At 42.3% G+C, this 27,938-nt stretch overlaps 4 protein-coding genes across 6 annotated transcripts; 2 read left to right on the top strand and 2 right to left on the bottom strand.

The window, feature by feature from the left end:
- Positions 1-25: 25 nt before the first annotated feature.
- On the bottom strand, positions 26-6,183 carry si:dkey-14d8.1 (zinc finger protein 878). Its single transcript, XM_058624793.1, has 7 exons — positions 5,973-6,183; positions 4,524-4,732; positions 4,026-4,118; positions 3,844-3,936; positions 3,553-3,663; positions 3,319-3,442; positions 26-3,154 (listed from the first exon to the last, which is right to left on the bottom strand). The coding sequence occupies exons 1-7, from the start codon at positions 5,995-5,997 to the stop codon at positions 1,443-1,445; spliced, it is 2,367 nt and encodes a 788-aa protein (XP_058480776.1). The 5' UTR covers positions 5,998-6,183; the 3' UTR covers positions 26-1,442.
- A 156-nt stretch (positions 6,184-6,339) lies between these two features.
- Positions 6,340-17,362, bottom strand: LOC131456693 (uncharacterized). 2 transcript variants are annotated; one of them, XM_058625235.1, is made up of 9 exons: positions 17,208-17,362; positions 15,818-17,115; positions 13,289-13,543; positions 11,869-11,976; positions 11,704-11,760; positions 11,444-11,602; positions 11,160-11,319; positions 10,756-10,856; positions 6,340-9,044 (listed from the first exon to the last, which is right to left on the bottom strand). In XM_058625235.1, exons 3-9 carry the CDS (start codon positions 13,418-13,420, stop codon positions 8,883-8,885), a joined length of 879 nt encoding a protein of 292 aa, XP_058481218.1. In that variant the 5' UTR covers positions 13,421-13,543; positions 15,818-17,115; positions 17,208-17,362; the 3' UTR covers positions 6,340-8,882. The 2 variants fall into 2 exon arrangements, with proteins under 2 accessions (XP_058481218.1, XP_058481217.1); XM_058625234.1 differs by having other exon boundaries at positions 15,818-17,362.
- asb15b (ankyrin repeat and SOCS box containing 15b) lies at positions 14,868-20,641 on the top strand. 2 transcript variants are annotated; one of them, XM_058625225.1, is made up of 14 exons: positions 14,868-15,093; positions 15,241-15,354; positions 15,455-15,507; positions 15,625-15,756; positions 15,834-16,001; positions 17,271-17,377; positions 17,482-17,620; positions 18,168-18,339; positions 18,706-18,866; positions 19,319-19,463; positions 19,531-19,686; positions 19,755-19,857; positions 19,951-20,104; positions 20,206-20,641. In XM_058625225.1, exons 2-14 carry the CDS (start codon positions 15,248-15,250, stop codon positions 20,343-20,345), a joined length of 1,737 nt encoding a protein of 578 aa, XP_058481208.1. In that variant the 5' UTR covers positions 14,868-15,093; positions 15,241-15,247; the 3' UTR covers positions 20,346-20,641. The 2 variants fall into 2 exon arrangements, with proteins under 2 accessions (XP_058481208.1, XP_058481210.1); XM_058625227.1 differs by having other exon boundaries at positions 14,869-15,093; positions 18,168-18,321.
- Positions 20,642-21,698: 1,057 nt separating this feature from the next.
- Positions 21,699-27,078, top strand: lmod2b (leiomodin 2 (cardiac) b). Its single transcript, XM_058625228.1, has 6 exons — positions 21,699-22,292; positions 22,552-23,022; positions 23,516-23,776; positions 23,895-24,116; positions 24,232-24,693; positions 26,394-27,078. Exons 1-6 carry the CDS (start codon positions 22,017-22,019, stop codon positions 26,418-26,420), a joined length of 1,719 nt encoding a protein of 572 aa, XP_058481211.1. The 5' UTR covers positions 21,699-22,016; the 3' UTR covers positions 26,421-27,078.
- Positions 27,079-27,938: the final 860 nt, after the last annotated feature.

The raw sequence follows: 27,938 nt of genomic DNA, 5'->3' as shown, positions 1-27,938 counted from the left end.
TACAATGGACAATGTACAGTATAGCTCTTTGCTTAAAGGATTTTTTTATTTTTTTCTGTAAAACATCAAAAGGAGAAAAAAAAAAATACTGTCAACAGGAAGATGACTACGAGTATAGTTGTATATAAGGCTGTCCACGATAGCACACACTTAGATTCACAACGTAATCTCCTCACTCATATGCATAATGTTAAATGATTCTGTGCTCAACCTATAAAAAAAATTAAAAATCACTTGGTTTTAGATCAACAAACCTGCATCTACTGCCGAACAAAGCGTGAAATAATAAACACATTTTTTTTTTTGACCTAAAATAAAAGCACGGAGTAATTCTCATGGTTACGTGTAGAAGTAAACGTGAAAGAAGCACTACAGTCCACAAGGAGCGCGTAACGTTCGTTGACTTGTTTTTTTCCGAGTGACACTACAACCTTTTATTACGCGGCAGATACATTATCTACAGTCACATGCATTAAAATACTTTTTTTGTTTACAACTTGATTAGCACGCGAGAGAAACAAAAACAAGCGTCACCCAACACCCATTACTTTCTTTGTCATAAAAATGAACAATCCTCTAAAAGGGACAAGAAAAACGATCATCAAAATGCCCAATTGCTATCATTTCTTCCTCCAAATGTGAAAGTTTTATTGATTTTGTTTAATCATCCAAGTACATGATGATGATAAAATGTCAATGTACACTAAATGAATTGAGCTGCTCCAGCTTCAGTCTAAGGTCTGATTTATACCCCACACAGCTCAACATTTTTGATAATAGTTGCTCGACAAAACATAACGTTGTACTATTTTCTGCTTTAGAGAAAGGTGACAGTGACCCCTGCAGTGACCACACTGTCCTCTTCCTTTTAGGTCAGTATATCTTAATGAAGTTGTTGATATAATTGAGGAGAACAGTGCGCAAGAAACAGAGGTGGTAAGTGCGTCTGTTGAAGCCACAGACTGTATAATAAAGAGAACACTGATAATACAATCAATGTTATCTTCTACCTTGAAAAGTAAACCCCAGGAAGATGGACAGACGTAGCAGTTAGCCACCAGGGGGCGACCCAGCTGGTTGCAAAAATAATTGTCTGAACAGGTCTATGGGAAAATGAGGCTACAACGTTTGATTTATAAAACCTTTATACATTTTCCTAAAAAGAGTTAATCGTCTCGATCGCTAGTTTGAGGTCTTCTCCGATAGCACATTGTGTCAATTTTGCTAAATATTCTACAGATGTGCAACATGAGCTCTGTCCAAAATGTGTCTTTTCTGACTCTCTGAAGTGTTGTGCCCCAAAGCAGAAATCAGGCTCATCACTCTTGAAATGCAAGTAATAATTCCTCTTTGCAAATGCCTGAACAAGCCTGTTTTATTTACTTCAGTGATGACCATCAGCCCTGATCACAGCTGTCTGTTACAACGATTGATTTCTTAAATTAATAATCATCACTGGCCTCTTCTTCCTCATCAAACTTCCTCTTGAGCGAGTGCTTCTTGTGTTTGGCCCTGTGCCTCCGTTTGCCAGCGAAGTCGGGGTTATCATCCCTCAGATGTAAGCCCTGGTGCTTCTTCAGAAGCCCGGGGACGGAGAAACCCTTCCCGCACGTCTCGCACGTCCACGGCTTCTTGCACGTGTGAGTCCTTTTGTGGACGTTCAGGTGGGACGCCAGCTTGTAGGTTTTCCCGCACACGTCGCAGCTGAAAGGACGCTCGTTGGTGTGTAGCCGGATGTGAACCTTCAGGTTCCCCACCTGAGTGAAAGTTTTCTCGCATATGGAGCATCGGTAGGGCCTCTCGCTGGTGTGGATCCTCAGGTGAACCCTCAGGCAGTACTTGCTGGAGAACTTCTTTTGGCAGATGGGGCACGGGATCTTCGCTTTGGGCACGTGGTCCTGCTGGTGCCGCTTCAGGTCAGACAAATAGACGAAGGTCTTTCCGCACTGGGAGCAGAGATACTGGCGGTCGCCAATGTGGTAGCCCATGTGTCTCTTCAACAAGCTGGGGACAAGGAATCTCTTCCCGCAGCGTTCGCACATGTGCGGGCGATCTCTGGTGTGCCAGCGCTCGTGGTTGGACAGCTTGAAAGCCGTGGGGAAGCTTTTGTTGCAGTGCTTGCAGGGAAACGTCACCTCGCTCGTGTGGCACTCCATGTGTCTTTTGAAGTATGTGGACTGCGTGAAGCCCTTGTTGCAGATGTTGCAGTAGAAGGGCTTTTGGCCGCTGTGGGCGAGCATGTGTTTCGTCAGGCTCTGCATTTTGGTGAAACACTTGCCGCACTGGCCGCACGCGAAAGGGCGCACCGTGCTGTGGGTCTTCAGGTGGTTGTTGAGGAACGCCTGGGTTCGGAAACTTTTGTTGCACGCTGTGCACACGAACGGCTTCTCCCCCGTGTGAATGCGCTCGTGATCCATTAACTTGGACTGATACGGGAAGCTTTTGTCGCACACTCTGCATGTGTATCTGTCAGCTGGAGGCCGGACTTGCTTTTTTCTCCTCACGCTTGGCCTAATGCCATATCCATCACTCAGGCTGGCTGGAGGAAGTGGCGGCAAGGCTGGAAGTGAGAGTGAGTTAGTGGCGATGTGCGACACCCACTGATGCAGCGTGACCCTGTGAGTCTGGGACTTATTAACTTCTTTATTTCCGCCTGCGCTCTGTGCAGCGGAGGAAGCTTTGACGGGCACCTGAACTACTCTGAAAGGGATTGATTTTAAGGGCACGTCTGATTTCAGCGTCAGCTGCACGTCTGATTTCTCTGGTGTTGCTGTTGTTCCATCTTCTTCTGTAGTTTGTGAGGCCGTGGGAGACTGTACCTGTTCCAAACTCTTCTCCTGCTCCAGATTCTGATTCTGGGCTGGTTTTGTGACACTTGTTTCCTTCGCAGTGCTGCCGCCGTCGCCCGCTTTATCGCTGTTTTGCCCTTCTTGTTGCGGTTGCGCAGTGGCAGTCGCCGCGCTGTCCGAGGCATCGGACACCGCTCCCAAGTCTTCGGTGTCACTAAGGGAGGTTGGACTTGTTTCAGTGAGGGTAACCTCTAATTGTTTTGGTGATTCTGGTGGTGGTGGTGGTGGTGGTGGTGGTTCTACTGGTTTGCGCCGAAAGGCAAGTGAAGAGAGTACACAGTCGCCCACTGATGATGAGATGGTGGCTGCACAAAAACAAAAATCTGTAAATGTCTTTTTTTTTTTAAAGCATCTTAAGTTCTGTCCAATACTGACATCAAAAACCGAAACAAAGACATTCGACTGTTTCTTCTTTCATCTATCTCTATACATTCAATTATAGCTTTATACAAAACCACCTAAAGTGTACCTTTAACACCGAGAAGTCCTTTGGCCTGCTGGTGAAGGAGGAGAGTCCTCAGATCCCTGGGATCGGGGATAAACCCCCCACATGCCTCGAGGACAGTGGCCTCACTTGAGATCATGGCACCGAGCTGAGGAGAGGAGAGTTATTTGAATTACGAATACATTTGCAGTGCAATTATTATTGTGTCAAAAACAAAACAAAAAAATAATAATAATAATATGAAAAGTGACAGTATACCTGGGACAGATTGGGAACAGGAAGAAGCTGCTCCAGTTTGCACACCAGACCTGCAGTTAGAGTCTGCAGCGCTACGTCAAACTTTGCGCCATACTGAACGGGAAACACTTCCTGTAGAGAGAGAAATATGAATGAGTTATAAAGGAGTGAATCATTAATAAAAATAAGGGTCAAACACTTAGTAACTTATGTTGTGCTCTGAGACTGGGTATTTATTAACAGTTGTCATCAAATCGACATTAGTCTGCAATGACTGCCAAATGCCATGTTACGACAGATATGGAGGGATACCTGGAAGAATCGCTTCCTTTCAGCAGGGTTTTTCAGCAGATTCTGGACCAGCACCATGAAGTTGGTTTGAGATTTCTCCACTTCTGAGTCCTTCTACAACACAGGGATCAACTTTCAGACTTGTCACAAAGGCATCAAGTTTCTCAGATAGTAAAAGAAGAAGAAGAAAAATATAACCTCACCGCTAAAGAAGGAGAGACTTTCAATCTGTTGATTAAAGTTTGAATAGCTCTGGAATCTGGTGGGCCGTCTTTATGAAGCAATTCCAAAATGACCTACAGCACAAGACACAGATTACAACCTCGTTTTAAAAACAAATATCACATCGAAATGTTCTCTTTTCTAGCAATATTGTCTCTTCCCTTCTTAACAAGAGGTTTCAGGTTTAAATTTAAAAGACACCAGTAATTACAAGTGTTCCAGTTGTTCTTGATGCATGTAATAATACGAAACATATGGAGCTCATCAACACAAGTGTGGAGTCAATAACCAAATCTGGTGGAATGAATGCCTTCTCGGAAGCCTGGAGGGTAAACAGCATCAAAGGCCGAATCTGATCTGAGCAACCTGTGTTTAAAAAACTGTTTAGTGGCTGCAGGGTCAGGGCAGACAACAGCTGAAGTTTATATGTGACTGTTAGACGTTCACACACACACACAGACACAATACATAAAACTCACCCTTGCTCTCAGTCCCAGGAGGAGCTGGGCGGTCTGCTTTGAATTCATGAGCTCAGGAACAGTTTGCGTCACCATGCTCACAAACTCCTCCACCTTCCCATACTGCTGCACGTTTCGCTGTCGAATCACCTGCCACATGTACGAGTATGTCAGCTGCAGAGGCGAAGCCATCAAACGAAGAGAAGAGAGAGGAAGGGCGCCTCCAGCACCTGTTAAGAACACGGCGTCAAAGTGAGCTTGAAAATGAATAATAGGCTGGCACAACTTGACTATTTTACAGCCATTTCTGTTACACCTTATTTTTTTTTAAATAAATTAACTAGGCAGCCTTTATTGATATGAAGTAACCTGGGAATGCTGGAGAACCTCTCGGATTTGGTGGAATGCGAGATTTGCATCATGGATCTACAGCCCATAAAATCTGCAGCAACTGAGTGATGCTAATATGTCACTTTGGACCAGAACATCTGCGGAAAAATGCCATGAACAACTAAGACAGTTCTAATCTGAAGGCAAAACCGGATCCAACAAGGTGTACCTATTAATTTGGCCGGTGAGTGTAAGTATGTTTGTGTTGAATGCAACGTTAACTACCACCATCAGATGTACACACACCCATAAACTGTGAAGACATTTGTTCATTATTCATTCAGATCATATCACCTGTGACTTTTAAAATTTATTTTAAATTATACCTAAAGACAATATCTTCAGCTGAAAACCAAAAGGCTGTAATGACTGTAGATTAATATTTTGTTTCAGAAAAACACATTTTGTTTTCCTATGTCCCCATGTAAGCTTGCTTTTATCTGCTTATTTGTGTGAAACTTGTATTATTATTATTGTATTAAATTATGTTATTGTATTTGTTATCTATTTGTCATTTTCAAATAAATAAATACCATCTTCAGATCTTGGTACGCATGTAATTGTCTTTACATGCAGCTTTGTCTAGCTACTGTAGGGGGCGATGCTGAGCTATCAACGTATTTTATCGCTGTGGAAAAGAGGGTTTGAAACACGCGTGCACGTCACGATGCGTGTGCATGTGCTAAATTGAAGAGACGAGATTAAGCGCCAAACAGCAAAGCGATAGAGTCCAACTTTGTGCAGATGCAGCAGGGCGGTGAGCTGCTGCTGCTGCTAATTGGCGGTATCGTAGTTTGACGTTTGACGATTCAAACCCCGGCTGAGGCTGACCGTTGCGTCCAGAAAATGGGAGAGTTCATTGTGACACCGAGCAGCGTCGCAGGAGCTAGTTAGCGCGCTAACACCACACTTAGCCCAAATGTAGTCGAAAGGATGTGGCCGCAAGCACGTAAAAACAGATACATAGATTAGAAGCAGTTGTGTTTCCGCTACAAATGGCACAATTTGCGTGCTACTTCCTGGGCAGCCGATCGCGGCGGCAGCTGCAGGTAGCTTGCTAACGTTAGCTTAGCAACTTACCAGTGGTGTCGGACCGTCTCTCCATTGTGCTCAGTTTGTGCTACTTGCACATATCAATCAGCAGACGGCACCAAATAGATCTCCAGTGGCCCCGTTTACTCAGAATTATATAGTTTGAAACTATTTAATCGTCTTTTCCAGTAGCGTCAAGCCAGGAAGAATAATGGCGGCTGCTGAGCAGCGGCTTTCCAAAACAAAAGTCTGCGTGTTTCCGGCGGATGTTACTGTACAAAATAAAAGCACCAGTCTTTTGAATGTTTGAAGTGAAGGAACAAAAACGCAAATAAAATAGTCATGTGAACGATTATGAAATACATTTTTAATAATAAATAATTTATGTATTATTAATTAATAATACAATGTCAGGTGAAAAGCAGTGCTTTTGTGATACATGGAAACAAATAGTTTTTTATTACAATTTTAATACAAACGTAATCACCAAACATTTCATTCATGTCGTTATTTGTGTAATCAAGAGTGTCATCAAAAAAACTAACCTCTTTTTGAACCCTTTTAAGGTCAGGAAGTTCTGACTTATCAACGTTCTGCATGAATATGGGCTCTGTGTAAAAAAACCAAAAGCCATTTTTTTTCTCTTCATATCTTTCAGAATTTGAAATGTTTTTATATTCAGCACTCTCTAGGAAACATTCAGACTTTATGTGTGGCACCATTTTTACAATAGCAACAACACTAACGTTTATACATCTTTACATTATTATTGACAAATACTATCAGAGCACACAACACTGACAAAATAATTTCGCTTATAGGGACCCTGCAGGGAGTAGACAAAATAATGTTTACTTTTCATAAAAAATACAATATTGTTGAAATCATTGTTATAAACTGCTGATCATCAATAAAAATGCAAATAGCCTGCCTTTGACGGTCTGGTGTGTAACATCTCGGAGGGTTTATTTGCAGAAGTTGAATATAATACCCATAAGTATGTTTGTACAAGTGTATAACTGCTTTAAAATAAAAACATAAGGTTTTTGTAACAAATTAAACCGATTAAATGCATTTTAGGCAAGGGCCTTGCTCCATGGAGGCTGACATCTTGCACCAACATGTTTCTACAGCAACCGACAAATACAAACAACACACTTTCTGGTATGTGTGGTTCCTTGAGGCGCTTAGGAAAAGGGGTTAGTGGGGAGAGGGCTCCTCCATTTGTTGAAATCTCACCATTAGATGTCAGAAATTCTTACACAATGGACCTTTAAATAGTTCTCACAATAATAGGATCCAGCAAAGAAATGAGGACGAAGCCAAAAAAGAAATGGAAAAATAGGAAATATTAAGTCACAGTCATCATTATAAACTGAATAGATAAATACCATGTGTGTATATTGTGGGGATCAATGCATCTATTCAAGCTCATATAACCCACTGCTGCAGAAATACACTTGCCCTGATGATTTACATACCTCAGTTAGCTCATAGTAACGTTTTTATTTTCCCTGAGTGTTCACACTATTTTGTCTACCTCCTTTACATTATTCTGGAAATGTTAATCACACAAAGTAAGTGGTTTATCTTGTAGCAAAATAAGTTAAATATTTCATATAAGTACAAATGCACATTTTCACGACATACAAAAATGAAAAAATCATACACACTGTTCACTAAAACGTCAGGATAACGCGTAGACGCTGTCCACAACAGGAGCACATTTGAATATACGCGCATATTTCCACATGTCCTCGATGCGTTTCCTTGAAATAAATCATTTGATGACGGAAAGTTGTTATTGAAATACTAACCTTCCTCTGCAGATGAGGCTAAAACGCCTGCGGTCTGGAAAGATTCTTTGCCTGTTGATTCATAAGGATCTGTCGACATCAGTCGTGTTTGTAACTGGCATTTCCTCCAGCCTACGGGCAGCTCTTTTGTGACGAGAACAAGCCCCCCTTATGCTTCTCACTGAGCTCATCCATGCATCCATCCATCTATCTATCCTAATCTCCCTCACTTTCTCTCATCCTGACTGTCCTGTCTCTCGCTCCCCCTCTCTCTGACACATACAGTACATGAGCTACACAACCAGGGAGTCATGTTCCCATGACTGGCCGTGATTGACTCAGTGAATGAGACATTAAAAAACGCAAAACACACTCACTGAGCCTGAGTAGCAGCTATGGATCACTGGGCAGCAGCTTTGGAACACAATGACAGGATTCAAAGTGCCTCTGGCGATGGCTATCTGCCATCTGGTCAGATCTTTGATACACAATGTAGGACACTTGTTGAGCTGCTTGGCATGTTGTTTGTGACGAGCAGGTTCACAATTTGTGACGGATCACAGATCACAACAATTTCGACCACGAGTACAAGACCGAGCCCCTGTTGAATCGCAGTTGTTTTATGCAAACCCATAATGCTTTTATCTGTCGGAGCCGTTAGACAGGCGCGGGATGGGGTTCAGTCTGTGTAACTGCCAGAACACGGTTGACGAGATAATGACACGGAGGTCCCCATCTCAGGATGAAATGATGTCCTCCAAAGAGCGTGAGGTCATTTTGATCTGTGGCACCATAAATACTTTTGACTGCAGTTCAAAACTGGAGACAGGACGACAGAGAAGACGAGGTCCGCTCACAACAGGCCAGCAAAAATGCTCTTAAACACTGTCCAAGGCAGCTGACGATTTATATACTATGTCAGCTATTTTGGCAGATAATCAGTTGGTGTCCTCCTCTGCTCCATCGCGTGGTTAGGTGTTAGAAAAGCCTGATAAGTTTGTGTGACACACCCTTCTTCATAGCAGGTGTCCACAAAAGCAGAATAGTGTCAGACCTGACTTGGTAATCCAGCAGGATTCCACCAAACAACAGGACAATCGGGACATTGAGTTGTTAAACTGCTGTCTGAGTTTTCCTTCTCTCCATAATGTAATTTTGTGCTTCATCCACTCTCATGCTCAGGGATTGCTTCCCCCGCTGGCTGAGTGTCAGCAGCGTGGGCGAGTGTCTGAAGTGGGATGGAGACAGACACACTTGGGATCGCGTCAGAAGGTGCTTGGTTATTTCCAGTGTTGCACACTGGTAAACGTCTTCCAGACTTGACCTAGAAGTAAATAAAGAAAGAAAAAAAGAATGATTGAAAATTATTATACTTTACCGTGTTCCTCCATCCTCTCCTCTTTGATGGACGTGATACTGTACTGTATCTCCAAAGGCAAAACATCATTACATGAGCTCATAACGGACGCAGCCTCAAAGTACTTCTGAATATTTGATGAGCAGTTATTAACTTTACAGTCATTGACTTCCTGGAAGTGGTCACTAAAACAAGGGCACATTATCATGCAGGTTTTATAAGATTTACCCACAGAGACCCAACAGCACAAGATTCAATGTGGTCGATAGAAGGCGATGCGGAGTAATACAAGAGGCAAGGACTAACTTAGTGAATATACAGTGAATGATATACTGTTAAACCAGGGCCTAAAAATGCTGCTATTTCTGTTTTTATTACTGATTTGTTACCTTTTTCTTTTAACCACATATGTGTCTATAATTCCCTACATGTGTATTTATTTATCTTCAAATGGAGAGCAAAGCCTCCCTTTAACTTCATTGTACCAGAGAATTTAGACAACAAAGATATTCCGTAACGCGTATTCACACAGTATTTTACTCATCGTCTACCACTTTATCCTCCACACCCTGGACAGGTCACATTTCACACTGAATTTAGTGTCCAATTAGTGTCTTGAGCATGTTTTTGGACTGTGGGTCTCAGAGAGAACCCACGCACACACGGGCAGAACATGCAAACTCTACATAGAAAGGTCCTCGGTCAGACTGGGATTTGAACCGGCGACCTTCTTGCTGTGAGGCAACAATGCTGTCCATACCCTTATATTGATATTATGCCATATTAGATACTGCTTTTAGTTTACATTTCATGTTTGTTTTATGTACAGGACTTTTTAAATGTCTGATAGAAATTTGGATTGTCTCCAAAAAATAATTGGTGCAAAATTATTATTATTGTTATTTTTGTTGTTGTTAATCAAATGAAATGATAGAATACCTCTACTGGCTCTCTGACACATTAATTATGAATTAATAATTTATTCATTATGCCATTTATACATGGATCATATATAGACCTGTAAAAGTCAGGATAGACACTTATTTCAAGGCCTGTATAAATATAAACAGTAACTAAAAGTAGATTATCATCACCCTCAAGATTTAGGATTTTCTAACAAACAACTGGGGATACACGATATCATCGGCATAGATATCCATATCGGCGGATATTGGCTTCAAAATTTATACAGTATATATCGGATATCGGCACACACGGCAAGATCTGCCGATATGACTAATGACTAAGAGAGTAGGCTGAAAAAGCTGTTACCTCCCTGACTTCTATGCTAGCGCCCCCTACAGCTATTACTGTTTTGATGCCTATTTATTTTGCACAATGAAGATATTTTATATCTGCGGCGAACATGAGTATGAAAAATATTTTGTTAATTTCACTATAGAAGAGACTAAATGACCTAACGGATGCAGTTGAGCAAAAGGATGTATATATCGGTATCGGTATCAGTATCGGTTATCAGTCCAAGCACTCCTGATATATCAGCATCTCGGATATCATTTAAATTTTACAGGTATTTGCATACGTGTTGTTTCCTATGTTAAAAAGTCGACTCTTTGTCTCTCTAATCCGCACATATTGTTTATTTTTCAAATCTCGTCACGTTTTCCCACCAGGACACGATACACAAACACGTAAAATAGACGGTCAACGCACTTACCAGCCACGCGATAAGAACAACACAGGCTATGAAGGGGATGAGCGCCAGAAGCATGGGCGTTCTCGAAGACCAGCTGTAATTATGACCATCCTCCAGACCCCCTGGGGAAACCAAATATTATTGGCGATGTTACAGAAGACAGAGTTACATCTTGGATATCTGATACCACGTAGTTCAACCCTCTTGATGTTTATGTATTGAACCACTTGAGGGAATTCTCGTTGGACCAGTTCAAGTAGTTTCTTATTGACATTATTTCAATTAGCATGAAGCCTCTGCCACGTACTGACAGCATGAAACTCGTTTTCAATCATGGATTTCTATTAACTACATCCTGTATGTTTGTTTGTGGGTTCCATAAATGGTTTCAGGCTACAGTTTTTTGTTTTCGAGGCATGATGTACCTGGTGTTTGTTGAGTATTAAGGCACGGTGGTGGCTGGCACGAGAAGTTGGATGTTTCTTCAGTCGCAGCCTGTAGGACATCTTTGATGTAGTCGAAGTAAAGGCCAGATATTAAACTCCCTTCCCGGTAGTGACACTGGAAGACCTGCATCGCCGTTTCCTGTGGGATCACACAAACGCAAGCAGCGGTGACATAACTCATCGTCAAGGCAACTCGATCTACAATTTCAAAAATATTATGTACTATACAGTATGTGCGATACTCGTCCCAGATAGATACTCACCAGTTCCTCATGATCAAAGGTGAAGCGTAAACTCTTCAGCATAGCAATGAAGACAATTATGTTCTCTTTGTTGGAGGAGATGACGCCAAACATGGTGGCCAGCTTCCGGAGACTCTGCTCTAAAGGATAGATATTTAACACCACCCAGCACGTGCCAGCCTGAAGATGCAGGGATTAAAAGAAGTAAATGAATGAACAAACAAACATACACATACAAAAGTGCCATCTCATATTTCCTGCACTCACAGCTTCATACCTACCACTTCTTTGGGAATGTAACTAATAGGAATTTCATAATCTGAGGGGATATTCTGCTTCTGTAATAGAAACAGAGAAGAGTTTTTACTCATAATTCACACTTTATTGACATCATAGCATGTAGTATATCCTGTGCGGTGTGGTGTGTGTCGGTGTCCTGAACTCACCAGTAGCGACAGCTTGCTCACATCATCAGTTATCGGCGTCCCAAATTTCCCAGAGCAGAGATTCAAACTCGTGAACAGACTCAAGAAGAGACAAGGTGCTTTCAAGATCTGAGGGGGAAATGATTACAGTGTATTTTGTACATGAGGTGAAGATTATATTTGGTAAAAATCAACGTTTGACTCTTTTTTTTTTTCTTTTTTTTTCTACAGACATCCACGTTAATCCACTTCACACCTGAAAATCAAATTCACACGTACACCCTTGCTCAAGGCTACAATTACTGTACTTCCCTCACCAAGGTAGACTGAGGATTCTGATGCCTTGAGTCAAATATTTTCCGATCAGTTATTGACTTACGCTTTCTGTGTATTTACTGCGTTGTGAGGGGAAAAGAATGAGGGTCATGCTGGGTAAAAGAATAAACTGAATGAAACAATAAAGCAAGAAAATAAGAATGCATGTCGTCAAGCACGATATATACATTTCCAATTATATCGAAGAGCACCAAGGGCTCAGTTTTATGCTGAATATCAGATTTCCTCCACAAGTAACTCAATAATTCCACCAAAGTAGGAACTGTAATTCTTAGATAATCATAAGTCATAAGTCAAGCTGCAGCTACTTTAACAAGTTGATGGATTTAACTTGGTTGATTTGTTCATTTTCTAAGCACAAATGCCCCCAAAAATGATCTGGCTCCAGCTTCCAGATTACTTGTGTTCGGGGTCGATATATTTAAATGATTTAATATGTTTAGGTTTTAAACTATTAACTACATAAAACAGCAAACATCACCCTGTGCAGTTTGTTAACATAACAAAACATAACAAGAAAAATGATTATTTAACAGTGAAACTGTTAAACAAAGGAGGCATTTTACTCCTTTTATTGTGAAAGGGTCCAAATTCACAACCAAGAGAGAATCAATATTTCAATTTTGCACACAAGGAGGTTGCTGGTGCGACAAGCAGCACAGTGTTTGCTTCCGAGCAGAATAAAGGGGGGATGGGAGGGATACACACTGGCCCACTACTCAATACTGTATATTGACTGGAAGTAAACTGTGTGCGCCCATTCTCGTTACTGCCTTTTTAAAATGGTGCAGCACGAGCATTATGGGATTTTAACACATTAAACACACTCTCTCGTGAGGGAATGTAAGGGGAAAATATTCCCTTTTATTTTTAATAATAATAAAAATTCTACAGGGATATTACAGTAGCATCAGGTCAGAAATGGCGTACATTATGAGTAGTTTGAAAATATTGCATAATAATAATGTCTTAAATTCAAGTACACAAGTAGACCAACTCTACACACTGAAATAAAAATAAAACTGAAGTTCAATAGCTGTATCTTTGTATTTTAGCACAATATTAGACCCACTGTATGAAAAAAAATAGAAAGTACTTTACTTACTTTCTTCCTCATATGGAGCAAGAATCTGTGGCTGCTTAAATCCAGTGCATGAAAACTAGTTTTCCTGGTCCGAGGACAGAGCTCATCTCTCCTGCTTCCTCTGCTGTGTGTGTGTGTGTGATGTTCAAACATGTAGTGAAAGTTGGTGGGCTGGCAGTCTGTTTTTACTCCAGACAGATTGGTGAAGTCTTTTGACGTGGTGGAGAGAGGCCGCCTACAGGCTGAGTCACTGTGTCACACACACACTGACGCTGTCTGAGAGAGAGAGAGAGAGAGAGAGAGAGAGAGAGAGAGTGTGTGTGTGAGGGTTTTTAACCACCCCCCCCCCCCCCCAAACTCCCACATGTCAATTTGCTCATCAGTAGAAAGTGGGTGCTTGTTCTCTCAAGGGAATTTTTCACTTAGAACATGTCAAGGTTATTCCACCAGCTGTTGAAAATGAAAGTAAGATAATGACCGAGGTGTTTTGATATATAGCTGGTTTACCCTCCCCAAAAAAACCACACTTTTCACTTTTACAATTCATCTCTTTTTCAAAAGGGAATTGTCATGGAACATGATTTGGCCACATGTTGGACACATTTTTGCCGTTTTTCTGTTCTCACACTGCTAAAATGCTGATGTTTAACAAGTGATCCGACTTAGTTTACCTTGTTAACGTGATAACATTTGCAAATTGAATCCAGAATGTGTAAATTATTCACTAACAATCTACCGTACTGGAATACAGTACTTACAAATGTATTAGACCACCGCCAAAAGCCACAGCTGCCCTAAAGCAGCATTGTTAATTATCAACATATTTTTAGTGTTATTTTATGCTGTAGTATGTAGAAGCTAAAATATACTAAATAAACAGAAAAAAATAGTAAAGCACGTTATTATTTCTTGATTAAGATGTCAAATTATAGTTATTTATTTGCTTTCCTTAACAGAAAAATTAGATTTAGTGCTTGCTTGTTGTTGATGTCATTTCTGACTTCTCAGAGAGGCTTAAAACACGTTTTAGAAAAGATATATTGAATATTTATGTTATATCTAATGTTTTAAGCACTTTATAAAGGACATATTTTAGGGCTACATCCTGTATTCAGCACGTATGCATGTTGCAAAGTGGCGTTAACGAATAGCTAATGAGCTGCAATGAGTCATGACAAATGACAGTCAATAACTGACATGTGTGTGTGCGTGTGCATTTCTGTGTCCTATTTTGTTTCCTAAAGCCAAAGCCCACTTCTAATAAAGCTTATTTCTGATGTTATTGATAAGGTTAAGGTTTGGTCTGTGCACAAATGAACTGAAAGTCAGTGCAGTGTCCTTACAAGAATAGTTGCACAAAGCTGTGTGTGTGTGTAGACATGCAGAAACTTAGTTGCATAATCCCCTCATGACTTGCATAGATCAAGTGAAACCAAGTACAAACAATTATCTCAAATTGATTTCCATTATCATATCAAAAGGATATATTTGGGAAACAAACAGTAACTGTGGGAACAGAGCAACGCTTTTTTTCCCCCCTGCAAAATGTCACACTCTGCAAATACAGTGAGACCTTTACCCACAAACAGGTAATGTGAGTTTTTTGTTTGCAGATGGAGAAATGACACTGTTTTGAATGACATCACGGCACACCAATCCGGCAGCTGGAAGCAAAATTGCGACGGGCACTCGCTGAGCTGAGTCAGGCTACTCAGAGCAGGTCACGTCTAAATATAACCCAGACAGTGTAGGACGCCGCAAAAACAAAAACAAAAACACACAGCCTGCGAGCAGGAGCGGTCCACAGTAACGTTTCAGATCGAAAGGTGAGAGCAAACCGTCAGACTAACATTAAAATACCACTTAATCTGTGACGTCCGCTCGGATTTGACAGATGTATACTACTAATCAAGCATGACATCCAGGAAGCTCTGTGTTTACACAGTGAGCCATGATTATCATTTCACCCTTAGCACAGAAATGGATGACTTTGAACAAGAGGGAATAAATGAGGAGCTGATTGAATTTGCCATTCTTGAGAGCATGCAAGACGCCTCCAAGCTGCCTTGTTCATTACACACAAACAGGTACCAGAGTCCAAACGTCTAAATGTCCTGCACACGTGAGTGTTTGTAGAGTAAAATCTTTAGTTCGACTCACTTTGTTTCCCTCTCTCTTTCTTATCAGGAAACAAACAAACAGTGAAGACTTCAACAAAATAATGTCGGCCATTCAAACAGGTAGAGATACCTATTTAACTCTGATGTTGTTGTTGTGGCATCAGGCAGAAACGCATTAAATCACAGTTGTGATGTGACACATTCCTCCATGTATGGTGATTTGTCTGCTCTCCACAGGCGATGTGTGCGCCCTGCAGGAGCTGTCAGCGTGTGCGTCGGCCTTCAGAGAGAGTGACAGCAGGGCCCGGCTGCCTCTGCATGCAGCAGCGGTGCAGCCTCTGCGGGAGATCCTGCATGTGGTCCTGCAAGGTGAGGGCTCAGTGCAACAGGCTGGATGTGCATGTACGGTATGTGTGGTACTTTAACTTACTGGTGTGTTGTGTTAGTGGTGGTGACGTCCACAGAGTTGACCCTGGAGGAGCAGACGGAGGACGGAGAAACTCCTCTGACTCTGGCAGCGGAGGCCGGTCTGGTGGAAAATGTCAAGATGCTGCTGCAGCACGGCGCTTCCCCACACAGTACAAACAGCAGGAACGAATCCCCTCTGCTCATTGGTAACACACACACACACACACACACACACACACATGTTTGCACAGCATTTGTAGTGAGGACATTCTTAGACCAAAATGCATTCCCTAACTCCTTGCCCTGACCTCAACCATTACAACTAAATGCCCAAAAAACAAGTCTCAACTCTCAAAAAGTCATTTTAAGGTGTGACAGAATGTAAGAAACAGCCAAAATGTCCTCACTCCCTATGGTTTGGTCCTCACAAAGATACACAAGAACACACACGTTTGCCCAGCATTAACAGTGAGGACATTCATAGACATAATGCATTCCCTAGCCCCTTACCCTGACCTTCACCCTCAAAAAGCCTTTTCAAAAGGGTGACGGAACGTGAGGACCAACCAAAATTTTCACACCTTCCCAAAATGTCCTCACATGATAGCCATACAAAAATACAGTCACACACACTCACACAGCTATTCAGCACTTCCATTCATCCAGTTAATGTCTGACCCTGACCTTAGCCCAACCTAAATTCAAATCTTAAATCTTACCTAAACTTACCCGCTTCTTGAGCTCCTGCCTAATGAGGACCAGGTTTTGGTCCCAGTTACTGGTCCTGACAAGGTCAGTGAATATAGCAGGACAGACAAACACACACAGCACCAACTCTCAATCACTCAGTGCCTCATAACTAGCATTACTTGTTATTATCAATTTCTGACAAACATAGCTATGTACTAATTATCTAGCCTAGTGCTTTATTGTATATTTCATTACAGTAGGGCATTAGTATTCATTTACAAACAATTAAAATGTTCTAATTATCATATGTTAGCATACTACACTAAAAAAAGTCTGTTAATATGCTAGCAACGTTGGCATTGTAGCATAGATGTTAGCATGTTGTGATTTGGCTTTAGCTCTTAGCAAAACCATACTGAAACCTCATTGTCTTCATCAATAATTGGGTTAATCAAGTTTTCTCTGGGGTGAAATGAAAGGTGCTGCAGTGGCTAGCACTGTTGCCTCACAACTAGAGGGTTACCAGTTTGAATCCCGGTTGAACCGAGGGCCTTTCTGTGTGGAGTTTGCATGTACTTTCCGTGTGCGTGTGGGTTGTCTCCGGGTATTCCCGGGTATTCCCGCATCCTCCTACAGTCCAATGACATGCAGATTGGGGATTCGGTTAATTGGACACTTGGCTGTAGGTGTGAATGTGATAGTGAATGGTTGTTGGTCCCCACCTTTTGGTCTATGTGTTTGGCTCCCATCCCAACGGATCATTTTGTATTTTCTACATTTTTCAGCAGTGAGAAAGAAGTCATACAACATGGCTTTATCCCTCATCATGGGCGGAGCCTTCGTGGAGCAGGTGTGTCTCTCTACGTGGACGGCCATCCATGAAGCTGCAAAGGTGAACAGCGAGGCATTAAATAAGTCTAGTACAGCACAAAAGAGTCAGAACTCTACGTGTGATCATGTCTCATGCTGCCTACTCGCTCGTCTCTTCCACACCAGGTGGGGTGTCCGGCCCTCATGATGCTGCTGCTTCAACATGGAGCCAAAGTCACGACTCGAGGCAAACATGGGGTGACGCCTCTGGGGATCGCAGCTGAATATGGCAACACTGAGGCTTTGAATATACTCATAGAACATGGTAAGAAACAATATGATACGTTACGTAATACATGGTCCACGATGCCAAAAATATATGGATACAGCAATTCTGTGATAACCAATATATTGCAAGACACTCATAAAGCGACACATCGCGATATCTGAACAACTGAAGAAAACAAAATGGCTGTGAAAAGTTAAAAGTGCAGGATTTCTCTATTTATTCACAACATGAAGAACAAAGTGCATAAAATCTATGTGTTGAACGTGGATCGGGCATCTCTTAACGTAGCTTTCTACGCCATTATCCCACTGTAAACTCCCTCTTCTTCAGCCAGGTGATTTCCGTCCAAGTTTCCCTCATTCATTTGAGCAGCGCCACCGCAAGGAGGCAGGAAGTAGCGACGCCTGGCGAGTGAAACTGGCAGGGATTGTTTTAGAGTACCTTAATTTGTCAATTCAAATATCAATATTCGTATTGGATGAGGAATGAAGACAATATATCACCAAATTGATATTTTGAACAATGTATACGATATAACACAGTTTTTCCTGTGTTGTGGTGTGTTATCCCTGTCCTCCACTAGGTGGTGATGTGAACGCCCAGGCCAGCAACGGAGACTCAGTCCTGTATGATGCGTCAGGATCTGGAAACCTGGACTGTGTCAAGCTGCTCCTGCAGCACGGAGCCAACCCAAATGTGGCTAGCTACGCCTGCCAGCTGCCCATCCATAGAGCTGCGTATGAAGGACACAGTCTGCAAGTTAACCTTCATTCTCTGACGCCATTTGACCAACAGGAACAAACAGTCATGTTGACACATCTGATGTTGGCAATATTCCGATGCAGAGAAAAGACGAATATTGTCCAGAAATACCCAAAAGAAATTTCTCAAAACAAATTAACTTTCATTTCCATCAATTTTTGCAATTACTTAACATCTACCTCGCAGCTGTGCTTTGTTGTCACTACAGACTTTTTCACAAAGAGCCTTCTGTTTCCAGTTCCACCACTGAATAACACTGTAAAAACCCTAATGAACTTTTTTTTTTCCCTCTCTGTCCTGTTTTCCTCCTCCAAGCATGTTCACTGTTTCTGTCCCTCACTCTCATTCTCTCTGTGTAGAGCCCTCAGGACTCTAATCCCCATCACCGCAAAGAGAGCAATCCGTCTCGCGGGCCATAGTCCTGTCCACTCAGCAGCTGATGGAGGACAGGTTGAGTGTCTGAAGCTACTTTTACAGAAAGGATATGATGTCAACACCCTCCTCCACATGCACATTTCTGGTATGGCGGGGCTGGATGTGCAATACTTTTGTACAGACCTGTACACAGTGATATATTAGATAGAGATAGACAGACAGACAATGGTACACTCCTAAAAACATAATTTAAAGTAACACAATGTAGGATTTGCTCTTGGTTTCCCCCCACAGTTGGTATTCGGTATTGCTTGCTACAACTGTCCTAAGTGGTAACATGTTAATTTGTTGACTCTGAACTCTGAAGCAGGATCCACCCTATTTCCAGACCAGGTGCAGAAGCCTATGTTATAGCATTTTATACAAGATCATTCCATTGTTTTATTTTTTTAATATATTATAAATAGAAACCGATTGCTCATTGTATTTATCACTTTACGCATGACTATGAAGTAGAATATTGTCATTATTTTTCTGGAACAGACCTGAAACCAGAAGTTCCATTTGTCATGTGATCTTTTGTAAATCTGGTGACAGAGAACTACGGGGACCTGAGGAAAACTCCCCTTTACTTTGCTGTTTCCAACGGTGACCTGACCTGTGCTGAGATGTTACTGGAGGCTGGAGCAAGAACTGAACTGGACCCCCTGCGATGCATCCTAGTGGCTATACGGGCTGAAAGGTGCGTGGCATACATGTATTTATTCATTATTAAAAGGGAGAAAGAAAACTATGATATCTCTCTTCAGGTACGAGCTGGTGCAGCTGCTGCTGTCCTATGGAGCGGATGTGAACTGTTACTTCAGAGTGATCAGTAACACGGTGTTTCCTACGGCCTTACAGTACTGTCTCAGAGACCCTGAAATGCTGCGACTGCTGCTCAACCGTGGATACCGAGCTTACAAGTACGCAGAGTAAAGTAAAGAAGGAAATTCATACAGTATATAGTACATAAACTACTCATTTCTGCTAGGTGTTTCCAGTGTTGCCATGGCGACAGTGAAGAAACGGACAGTACTTGGATAGACATCCATAACCAAGCCTACAACATCTACTGTCAGCCGGATGTTGTCTCGGTAAGATTTGATACATAAGTACACATTAAAGAGATTAAATAATCTGAATTAATTCAACAGCACATGCCTGATTTTTTTCTTTGTTTCCCTCAGTTCTGTGAGTTTGTGTCGGTGTCGTGGCTGGAACATCTGGTGGGGAGTGTGGTGAGGCTGCTCCTGGACTACGTCAACCATGTCAACATCTGTCTCAACCTCCGTCGCCTCCTGGAGAAGACGCCAGAGTGGGATGAGCTGTCTGACATTCTGAGTAAATCTTCAAACTCGTTGCTTTAGACGGAGCACAAGATGATGTTGAAGATGACCCTTGAGTTCTCATATGTCCGTCTGTGTGTGTATGTGTGTCTCCAGGCAAGCCACGGTCTCTGCAGCACTTCTGTCGACTGGTAATCAGAGGTCATATGAGCCTCAGGGTGCTGAATGACCCAAAAGCCATGGCTGCGGTTCCTTTTCCCCCCATGCTGAAGAATTACCTGACCTACACAGTATGACCCACGTCACATTTTGTTGCTGGAACATGTTTTTCTGTGTTTATGAGACAAATTTACCTGTTTGAACGTTTTTTTAACGTCACTTTAGAGCGTGTTGTCTCACAAAGGTTAAGGAATAATATTATGTGCTCACAGGTTCACAGAGTGAATGTCTCTTTTATTTAAGGATCCAAACTTGTCATATACCATGTCTAAAGTAAAATAGAAGTGGTCAACTAGCAATTATTTTTGCACACTTTGTATATTATCAATATGGAATTGTATTACATAATAAAAACAACGTTTTCAATGTATAATTTGTGGATCTTTTGGGCTGGTAGAAGCTGAACTAACCAAAGCAGCATGTGTTAATACAACTATTCTGTATTGTATTCATGGCCGTTAATTATCACTAACGATCAGGAGGGAAAAAAAGAGCTAAATTAGAAGCACTTTAAATTAATTTATGGGCTGCTTTGTGACATTTGCAATCAATTTACATTTAGATCAGTCCATTAAAACTTAATACAGCAAATAACTGGAATTGGCATATCCTGTAAAATCCTCTTTGGCACTGGCATGAGATACTGGAATTTAAACATTTGAATAAGATGACACTATTTGTACGGCCAAATAAGCAGTGTGTGTATATGCATGTGTACCAAGATTAATGACAACCCAGTAAAGAGTTGCTGAGACATTTCACTTAAAGCCACAAATGTGGTCAAAAAACCCCACCAGCCACTAAAATGTAGTCTCTTGGGATAACAAAACCTCACGGCAATTCGTCTAATTGTCGTCAGGACAATTTAGTCTGGTCAAAGTGGTGGAACGACCAAATGGCAACTGTTGCCTTAAGCTGTAAAGGTTAAAACCCCATGACAAAATGATTGGGATTCAAGTAACCAAGCACTGACCATAGGTTTGAGCGTGTTGATTCATCCCAGAAAGCCAACTAATCACACATTCCTTTAAGGTAATCTATATTGGGGAAAGAAATCAGTCACCACTTCCCTGCCTCACTTTTATATGATATGACATATGAGATTTACTTTCGTCTCGAGCAGCTGACGGTAAGAATGGATGCACATGCAGAGATGGAGCCTGTGACATTACTTGGGTGTTACGTAATCTCTGCTCGACTTTCTTGTTCTGTGTGTCCGATGGGCGCAGTTGGTCTTTTTTAGCCATGAACAAAGGCACTCAGGCCCAGGAATGACAGACTGCTACGTTGACAGGCCATGCAGCGTCTGAGCTCACATGCTTTTTGTGGCTCTCTCTCTCAGAGGACTGCCTCCCAAAAAAAGACGCTGCATCATGGGCCCCGCGCTTTGCTGCTACGTTCCATTCTGATCCCTCTCTTAAGGCCCACGCGGCAGCTGGGGAGATTAGAGTGGAGAGAACACTGACACACTCCGACTCTTCCTCACAGTGACACAGCCAGCCAGGACAGGTTCTGGTTCAGATGGGACTAGACCCTCATTTTCACAACTAGACAAAAGTAAAACCTCTCTGGCTTCTTTTATTGGACTTATGTCTTTGGATCTCCAGCTACCTCACGGTGAAGCTCAGCATTTTGTGGACTCGTTAACGTTTTGGGGTCTACACAAGGTCATATGCGACTCAAGAGCTGTTCTGTCTGTGTAGGTTCACACTGATTCTGACTGGTCTGAGCTTTTTCACGCCTTGGCCATGAGCTGCTTTGGGTACAGACGAGAGCTGAGTAAGTACGAAGACGTCGATGAGGATGAGCTTTTGGCCTCTCTCAGCCCCGAGGAGCTGGCTGAGTTGGAAAAGGAGCTGGTGGACATTGATCCTGATGCCAACGTGCCCATAGGACTCAGACAGAGAGACCAGACGGACAAGACCCCGACGGGCACCTTCAGCAGAGAGGCCCTCATGAAGTACTGGGAAACTGAGACACAGAGATTGCTGGAGGACGAGATAGGTGGAGGGAGCCCAAAACTGGTTAGTTATGGCGTTTTAGTAGATTAGTTTGGCATTTGTAAAATGTGCCAGAGGCAATAACGGCTTGTTTGAAGTTTTATCAGATGCAACTCAGGACAAATTACTTAAAAGAAGTTGCCTAGAGTACTAGAAGGTAGACAAAAAAAGCTACAACTGCCTTAAAATATCTGTTATTGTACTTTTACAACCCAGGTTACATCAGTTTAAGATATGAAACCCCGAATATTTGTAAGTACTATGTTCCATTTCTGAAATGCAGGATGAAGAACAAGAGGAGTGTGTAACAGAGGAAAGCAGTGAAGCAGAGGACGAGAAAGATGATGAAAATGAGAAAGAATCAAACAAGTGTGAAAGGAAGGAGGAAGAGGAAGAAGAAGAAGAAAGTGAGGATGAAGCGGAAGAAGAAGAAGAGGAGGAGGAAGAAGAGGATATTGAGGAGGAGGAGGAACCTATAACAGAGGAGGAGGATGAGGATGAGGATGAGGAGGAAGAGCAAAATCCCAAATCAACACCCCAACCTTCAAATAATTGTGGAATATTACAAGCAGACACCCCGAAACTTCTAAAACCGCAGAGGGTGGAGCCTATTAGACTGACTCCTCCCCCTCCAGCTGTTGACAGCAACGCGACCGGAAATCCAATTGTTGTCGACGACGCTCTCCAGCGAGTTCTTAATGACGACCCAGAACTCACAGAGGTTAATCTTAACAATATCGACGACATCTCGCAGGTACGAGTAAAGACCAGTGAGCCTTTTACAATAAAATGACAAAAAAAGGAAAAAATTATGTAAAACTGATTGGGGTTCTTTGATTTTTGGCAACACTTGAATTGTATCGTCCAATAAGATTCATTAATAATTGCTTTTTTGGAATTATGTCAATAGCTACATTAGCTTATTAATTAAATTAATACACATCCCCAAAGTACAATGCATTTCAGAAGAAGTTAAAAGTTGTACATACAAGGTTCAAGCTCTACTTTTTAGTAGCCTCACTTCATTTGAACAATTTAGTACTGTGTGGTTTTACAAAAAGGAAGGACTGCCTTGCAAGCTAGCTTGTAAACTATCTTCAAGGATAACCCCACAACCTTCATTTGGTAGTCCTGGGGAAGAACCAGTTATCTATAAGCTACTGACGATTGATTTAGTTAGTTAGTCAAATCACATTCCATGTCCTCACGTGTCAAATAAAACAAATGTATTCTTGTTCACATATTAGGAAACCCTAAGCCGATTTGCTGAAGCACTGAGGTCCAACACACATGTTCGGGTCTTTAGTCTGGCGAACACCCGAGCTGACGACCCCGTGGCTCTGGCCGTTGCTAAGATGTTGAGGGAGAACTCGTCCATCATCAGTCTGAATATAGAGTCCAACTATGTGACTGGAAAGGGTGTAATGGCTCTGGTTCAAGCACTTCCAGGAAACCAAACACTGACTGAGCTTCGATTTCACAACCAGAGACACATGTGTGGAGCACAGGTTTGTTCTCTTCTCTCGGCTCACCTTTCTCCACCCAAAACAATACTTCAGATTAGCCTTTTCTCCTTGGGTTTGTGAGGCTTAAACCAGTTTTCCTTCCTCACACTTTGTCTCACAGGTAGAGATGGAGATGGTTAAGATTCTGAGGGAAAACCACACCCTGATCAAGTTAGGCTACCAATTCAACCTCCCTGGTCCCAGGATGAGCATGACAGGGATCCTTACCAGGAACCAGGATCGCCAGAGGCAGAAACGGATGCAGGAGCAGAGGCAACAGCAGCAGCTTCTGGGCCAACAAGGAGCAACAGAGGGACCTGGCAACCCCAGAACCACTGCACTGGTATATAACCTTGCTCCATAACGATTAATGATTTAGAGACTGGGCAGACTGGATGGTGTCTGTCTGATATGATGATATTCTGTATGATCATGTGTCCATTTCCCTGTTTCTATAGCGAGGAACACCAAGCCCATCACCTTACAATTCACCCAGAGCCTCTCCTTGGTCCTCACCTAAACTCCCCCGGAGTGATGCGCATAAAAAGCAAACGCCTCCTGCTCCACCTCCACCTCCTCCTCCACCACCACCTCCTCCGCCACCTCCACCACCACCCCTGCCCCCTCCACAGCAGGAGAAGAAGAAGCCCACCAGGATGATTGCAGAAGTCATCAAGGCACACGAGGCCGGTGGCAAGAAGACAACGAAGACAAAAGGGAAGAAGGGCAAGAAGGTCAGGGAGAAGGATTTGCGGAAAGATGAAACGAGTGGCATCCTGAAGGAGCTCAAGAACGCACTGAGGCCCGTGTCGGTGGAGCGGAGAGGGGAGGAGAGTAGCCGGCCATCCACGCCATTGAGATCATGCCATGACCAGCTGATGGAGTCCATCCGCAACAGCAGTGTCCGCAGCCTTAGACGGGTGAGTGGAAGTATTTGTTTTGTTATTGATGAGATTACTATGCCTCAGTTGGGTCTTCATGAACAAAGACAATGTAACATTATTTGTATGCTGCTTCCTTAGTATGCTAAGCACAACTATCAGACCCGACTGAGCGTTTATCCCAACAAACTGTTGAAAAAAAAAGTTCTTTGAGCAGTAGAATATACTTTTAAAACTTTTCTTGGGTGCGTCTTTGTGTTTTGAAGCTGTTGTGCTTTACTAGAGCAATGTTGGTTGCCTCCATCACTCTTGACCTACAGTGACTCACTTCCTTGTGCGGTGCGCCAATGTCACAGGACGACACAAGATCTAAACGCAGTACGCTGAGAAACGCAGAGAGAGTTGCGTGGAGCTGATAGGATTCATTAGCATTGTGTGAACTATTTCATCAGTGGTCTAATGCTGCGTTCACACCAAACGTGTCCAGAACTACTTCCAGTGAAACTTTCGTATGACGAAACTGGGATTAAACACCTGTAGTTGGTATCACTCTGGGGAATCCTGACCTGACCTCAGTACGAGCTAGCAAGGTTCTCATCCATATGGAGCTCCCGAAAGTAAACTGTAAAACTCGCCTACTTGTGTCTGTCTCCGGGTGGTGTTGTGGAACAAGATAACTTGTGTCCTAAAGCTCCGGGTGCCCACACACAAAAGTTTCTCCTCCATGTGACATCATCAGGAGAATCTCTAAGCTGATTGGTCGTCGCGATTCCTCGCCAAAGTTGAACTCGAGCGTTGGAGCAACTGCCGCGTCATGTCGATAGCACAAAATACTTGCATCTACTCGCGCCTGTACATTGACTTTATATTTAAAGTTGATACGCGGAAGATTGTGTGAACAGCATAGCATATGACATATGTTTATTTTTAAAAAGGACACACTATGGCTTTTAATTTAAGTTTTTTCTTTTATTTTTAAGTTGACAAATGTGCCTTTAGAAACTGATGTAAATACATGTTCATGTTCAACAATGTACTCAATAAAACATTGTCCCTCTATAGGCAAACGGGAAAGAAGTTGAATATAGATGAGGATGACACAAAGTCAGTGGTTTGTGAGTCATCTCTGTGTCTACTTGGGCACAGCAGACAATAGCCTGCTGACCAACAGCCAGCATTGTGCTGTGGTATGACTACAATACTTTTACAGCCAGAGAGCGAGAGAGAGAGATTTAAAGAACAAAACATAATACAGTCAGACAATGAAGTAATTTCACTCTAAAGATGTAAAAAAGTAATAGAAAACAGAGACCACAAGAGAAAGAATACACACAAGAAGAACGTGTACCAGTACAGAGAGCCGAGCGTTCCAATTTTGTTATTTTGAGTGTTGGCCCTCGTTGCTCTCTGTGAAGAGAGACAACCATTACCTTGGTTAAAGCATTTGGAGCAGCTCGTTGTATTGTTAGAATGGAAAATCAGCTCTGCCCTCAGATGGAGGGGTCCTCGTAGCTGTGAAATTCCTGCCACTTAGCGCAGATATTAATAGAAACGGTTCACTGGGGCTTTGATAAAGACATCCATGCTAACCACGGCCCACAACAAACAAAGCGGCACCAACAAAACACTAACTGTTCACGCCGCTTACATAACGCTGTGGTCTGTGTCAATTAAAAAAATTGCTGCTGTCGCCCATCGTGCTTTTTGTCCCCCTTTGACACACTGTCGTCGTCTTTCAGGTGGACGTCCCGCATCATCTACGATGATACAAGAGGTCCATGACGCGCTGAGACGTCCGAGGAGGCACAGTTTTATTTCTTACTCATTAAAAACATATACTGGAAATTTGCACTGCAGTAATAGCTTTACACTGTATTGATTTTTTTTTTTTTAAATTGAGAAAACTGTATTATGAAATGAGTTGAATTCAGTGTTTTTTTCTGTCAAATTGTAAATATGATCTGTTGTTGGTTGGATTACATTAATGTCTACATATAAATATAGACTTTTGGTGTTTCCTGCACCACTTACTATGTTTTCCTTTTGTCTGTCCACTCTGGTGTAAATTTTGACACGGTTGCAACGGTTGCAACACAACAACGGGGCACTCACCACTGGAGGGACACTTACATCATTACGGGATCTAATCAGAGATTATGAGTAGTAGCTGCTACTGGGTCAGTGGAATTGTTTATTTTTCCAAATACCATGTGAGGTTCTTGGTCGAGAGAGACAGATTAGATAAAAGAAAAGGTAGACATAAACAGGTCGGGATGTGAGGGGGTGGATTAAGGTTGGAAGTGTGGAAGAAGCGATCGGCCTAATCCTGCATCTGCATTTGTTAATGGAAGTGCTTTCTCACTCCTACATCCAACGGTGCAGCAGTTCACAGGCGAAAAAAGGCAGTGACTCCAGGTTGGCAACGATGAGGGCCCGAGCATGAATGCTAGGGGCCGAAATTACTCCTGGCACGGTGCGAGGAACTTATTGTTTACCTTTAGCGTCAGATTATTATTATATTATTATTATATTGAGGGGGTTCACATGCATAAGAACTCTTGGAAACTTGGCGTGGAGGTCAGGTGTGGCGAAAAAGCTATATTGTCATAGTGGTCAGACCCGTGCGCTGCACCAGGGCTCTATAGCGCCCCCTAAGGTGAAAACGTGGATGGAGCAAACCAAAATGCAGTTGCACCGAATTTCACAAAACTTGGTGGGAACGTGTTATAGCCCAAGATGAACAAAAAAGTAAATAAGTAAATAATTAGTTAGAAAAAAACCTGCTGCTAACTAGTGGTTGGAGGCTTGAACATGGCACAAAACCAGGACCAGTACCTTCTTAAATCTTGGCAATTTTCAAAACCATAGTCCAGTTTATAGATAGAAGAATACATAAAACAATACATTTAACACTCAAAACCAAAGAATAAAAATTAGATTAGTTTGTGCTGTTTTACAATATTTTCTATTTTACTTAATACTTGAATTCAGCACTTATTATTACACATGAACAGTATTAATAATAATGAAATGTTTCAGGCACAGAGCACAAGAGTTTTAAATGTAAGCATATAGATTTTTTTGACATTACTGCTACCTCCATATCACATATGCTGATGCATTGCTTGATTTATTATTAACACTTAACCTCAAACCAGATTTCGTGAAAGGCTTGGAGTTAAACTAAGTTAAACGCCTATGCGGGGAACACTCCCCACAGCGGTCTGCTCAGAGACAGACGCAGCAGCTCACTATCCACACCGCTCTCCTCGAGCTAAGTGTCT

The sequence above is a fragment of the Solea solea genome, chromosome 3 (genome assembly GCF_958295425.1).
Source record: "Solea solea chromosome 3, fSolSol10.1, whole genome shotgun sequence".
Taxonomy (NCBI): Eukaryota; Metazoa; Chordata; class Actinopteri; order Pleuronectiformes; family Soleidae; genus Solea; species Solea solea.
Note: the sequence above shows the minus strand (reverse complement) of the source record. Positions and strands in the feature narration are given on the sequence as shown.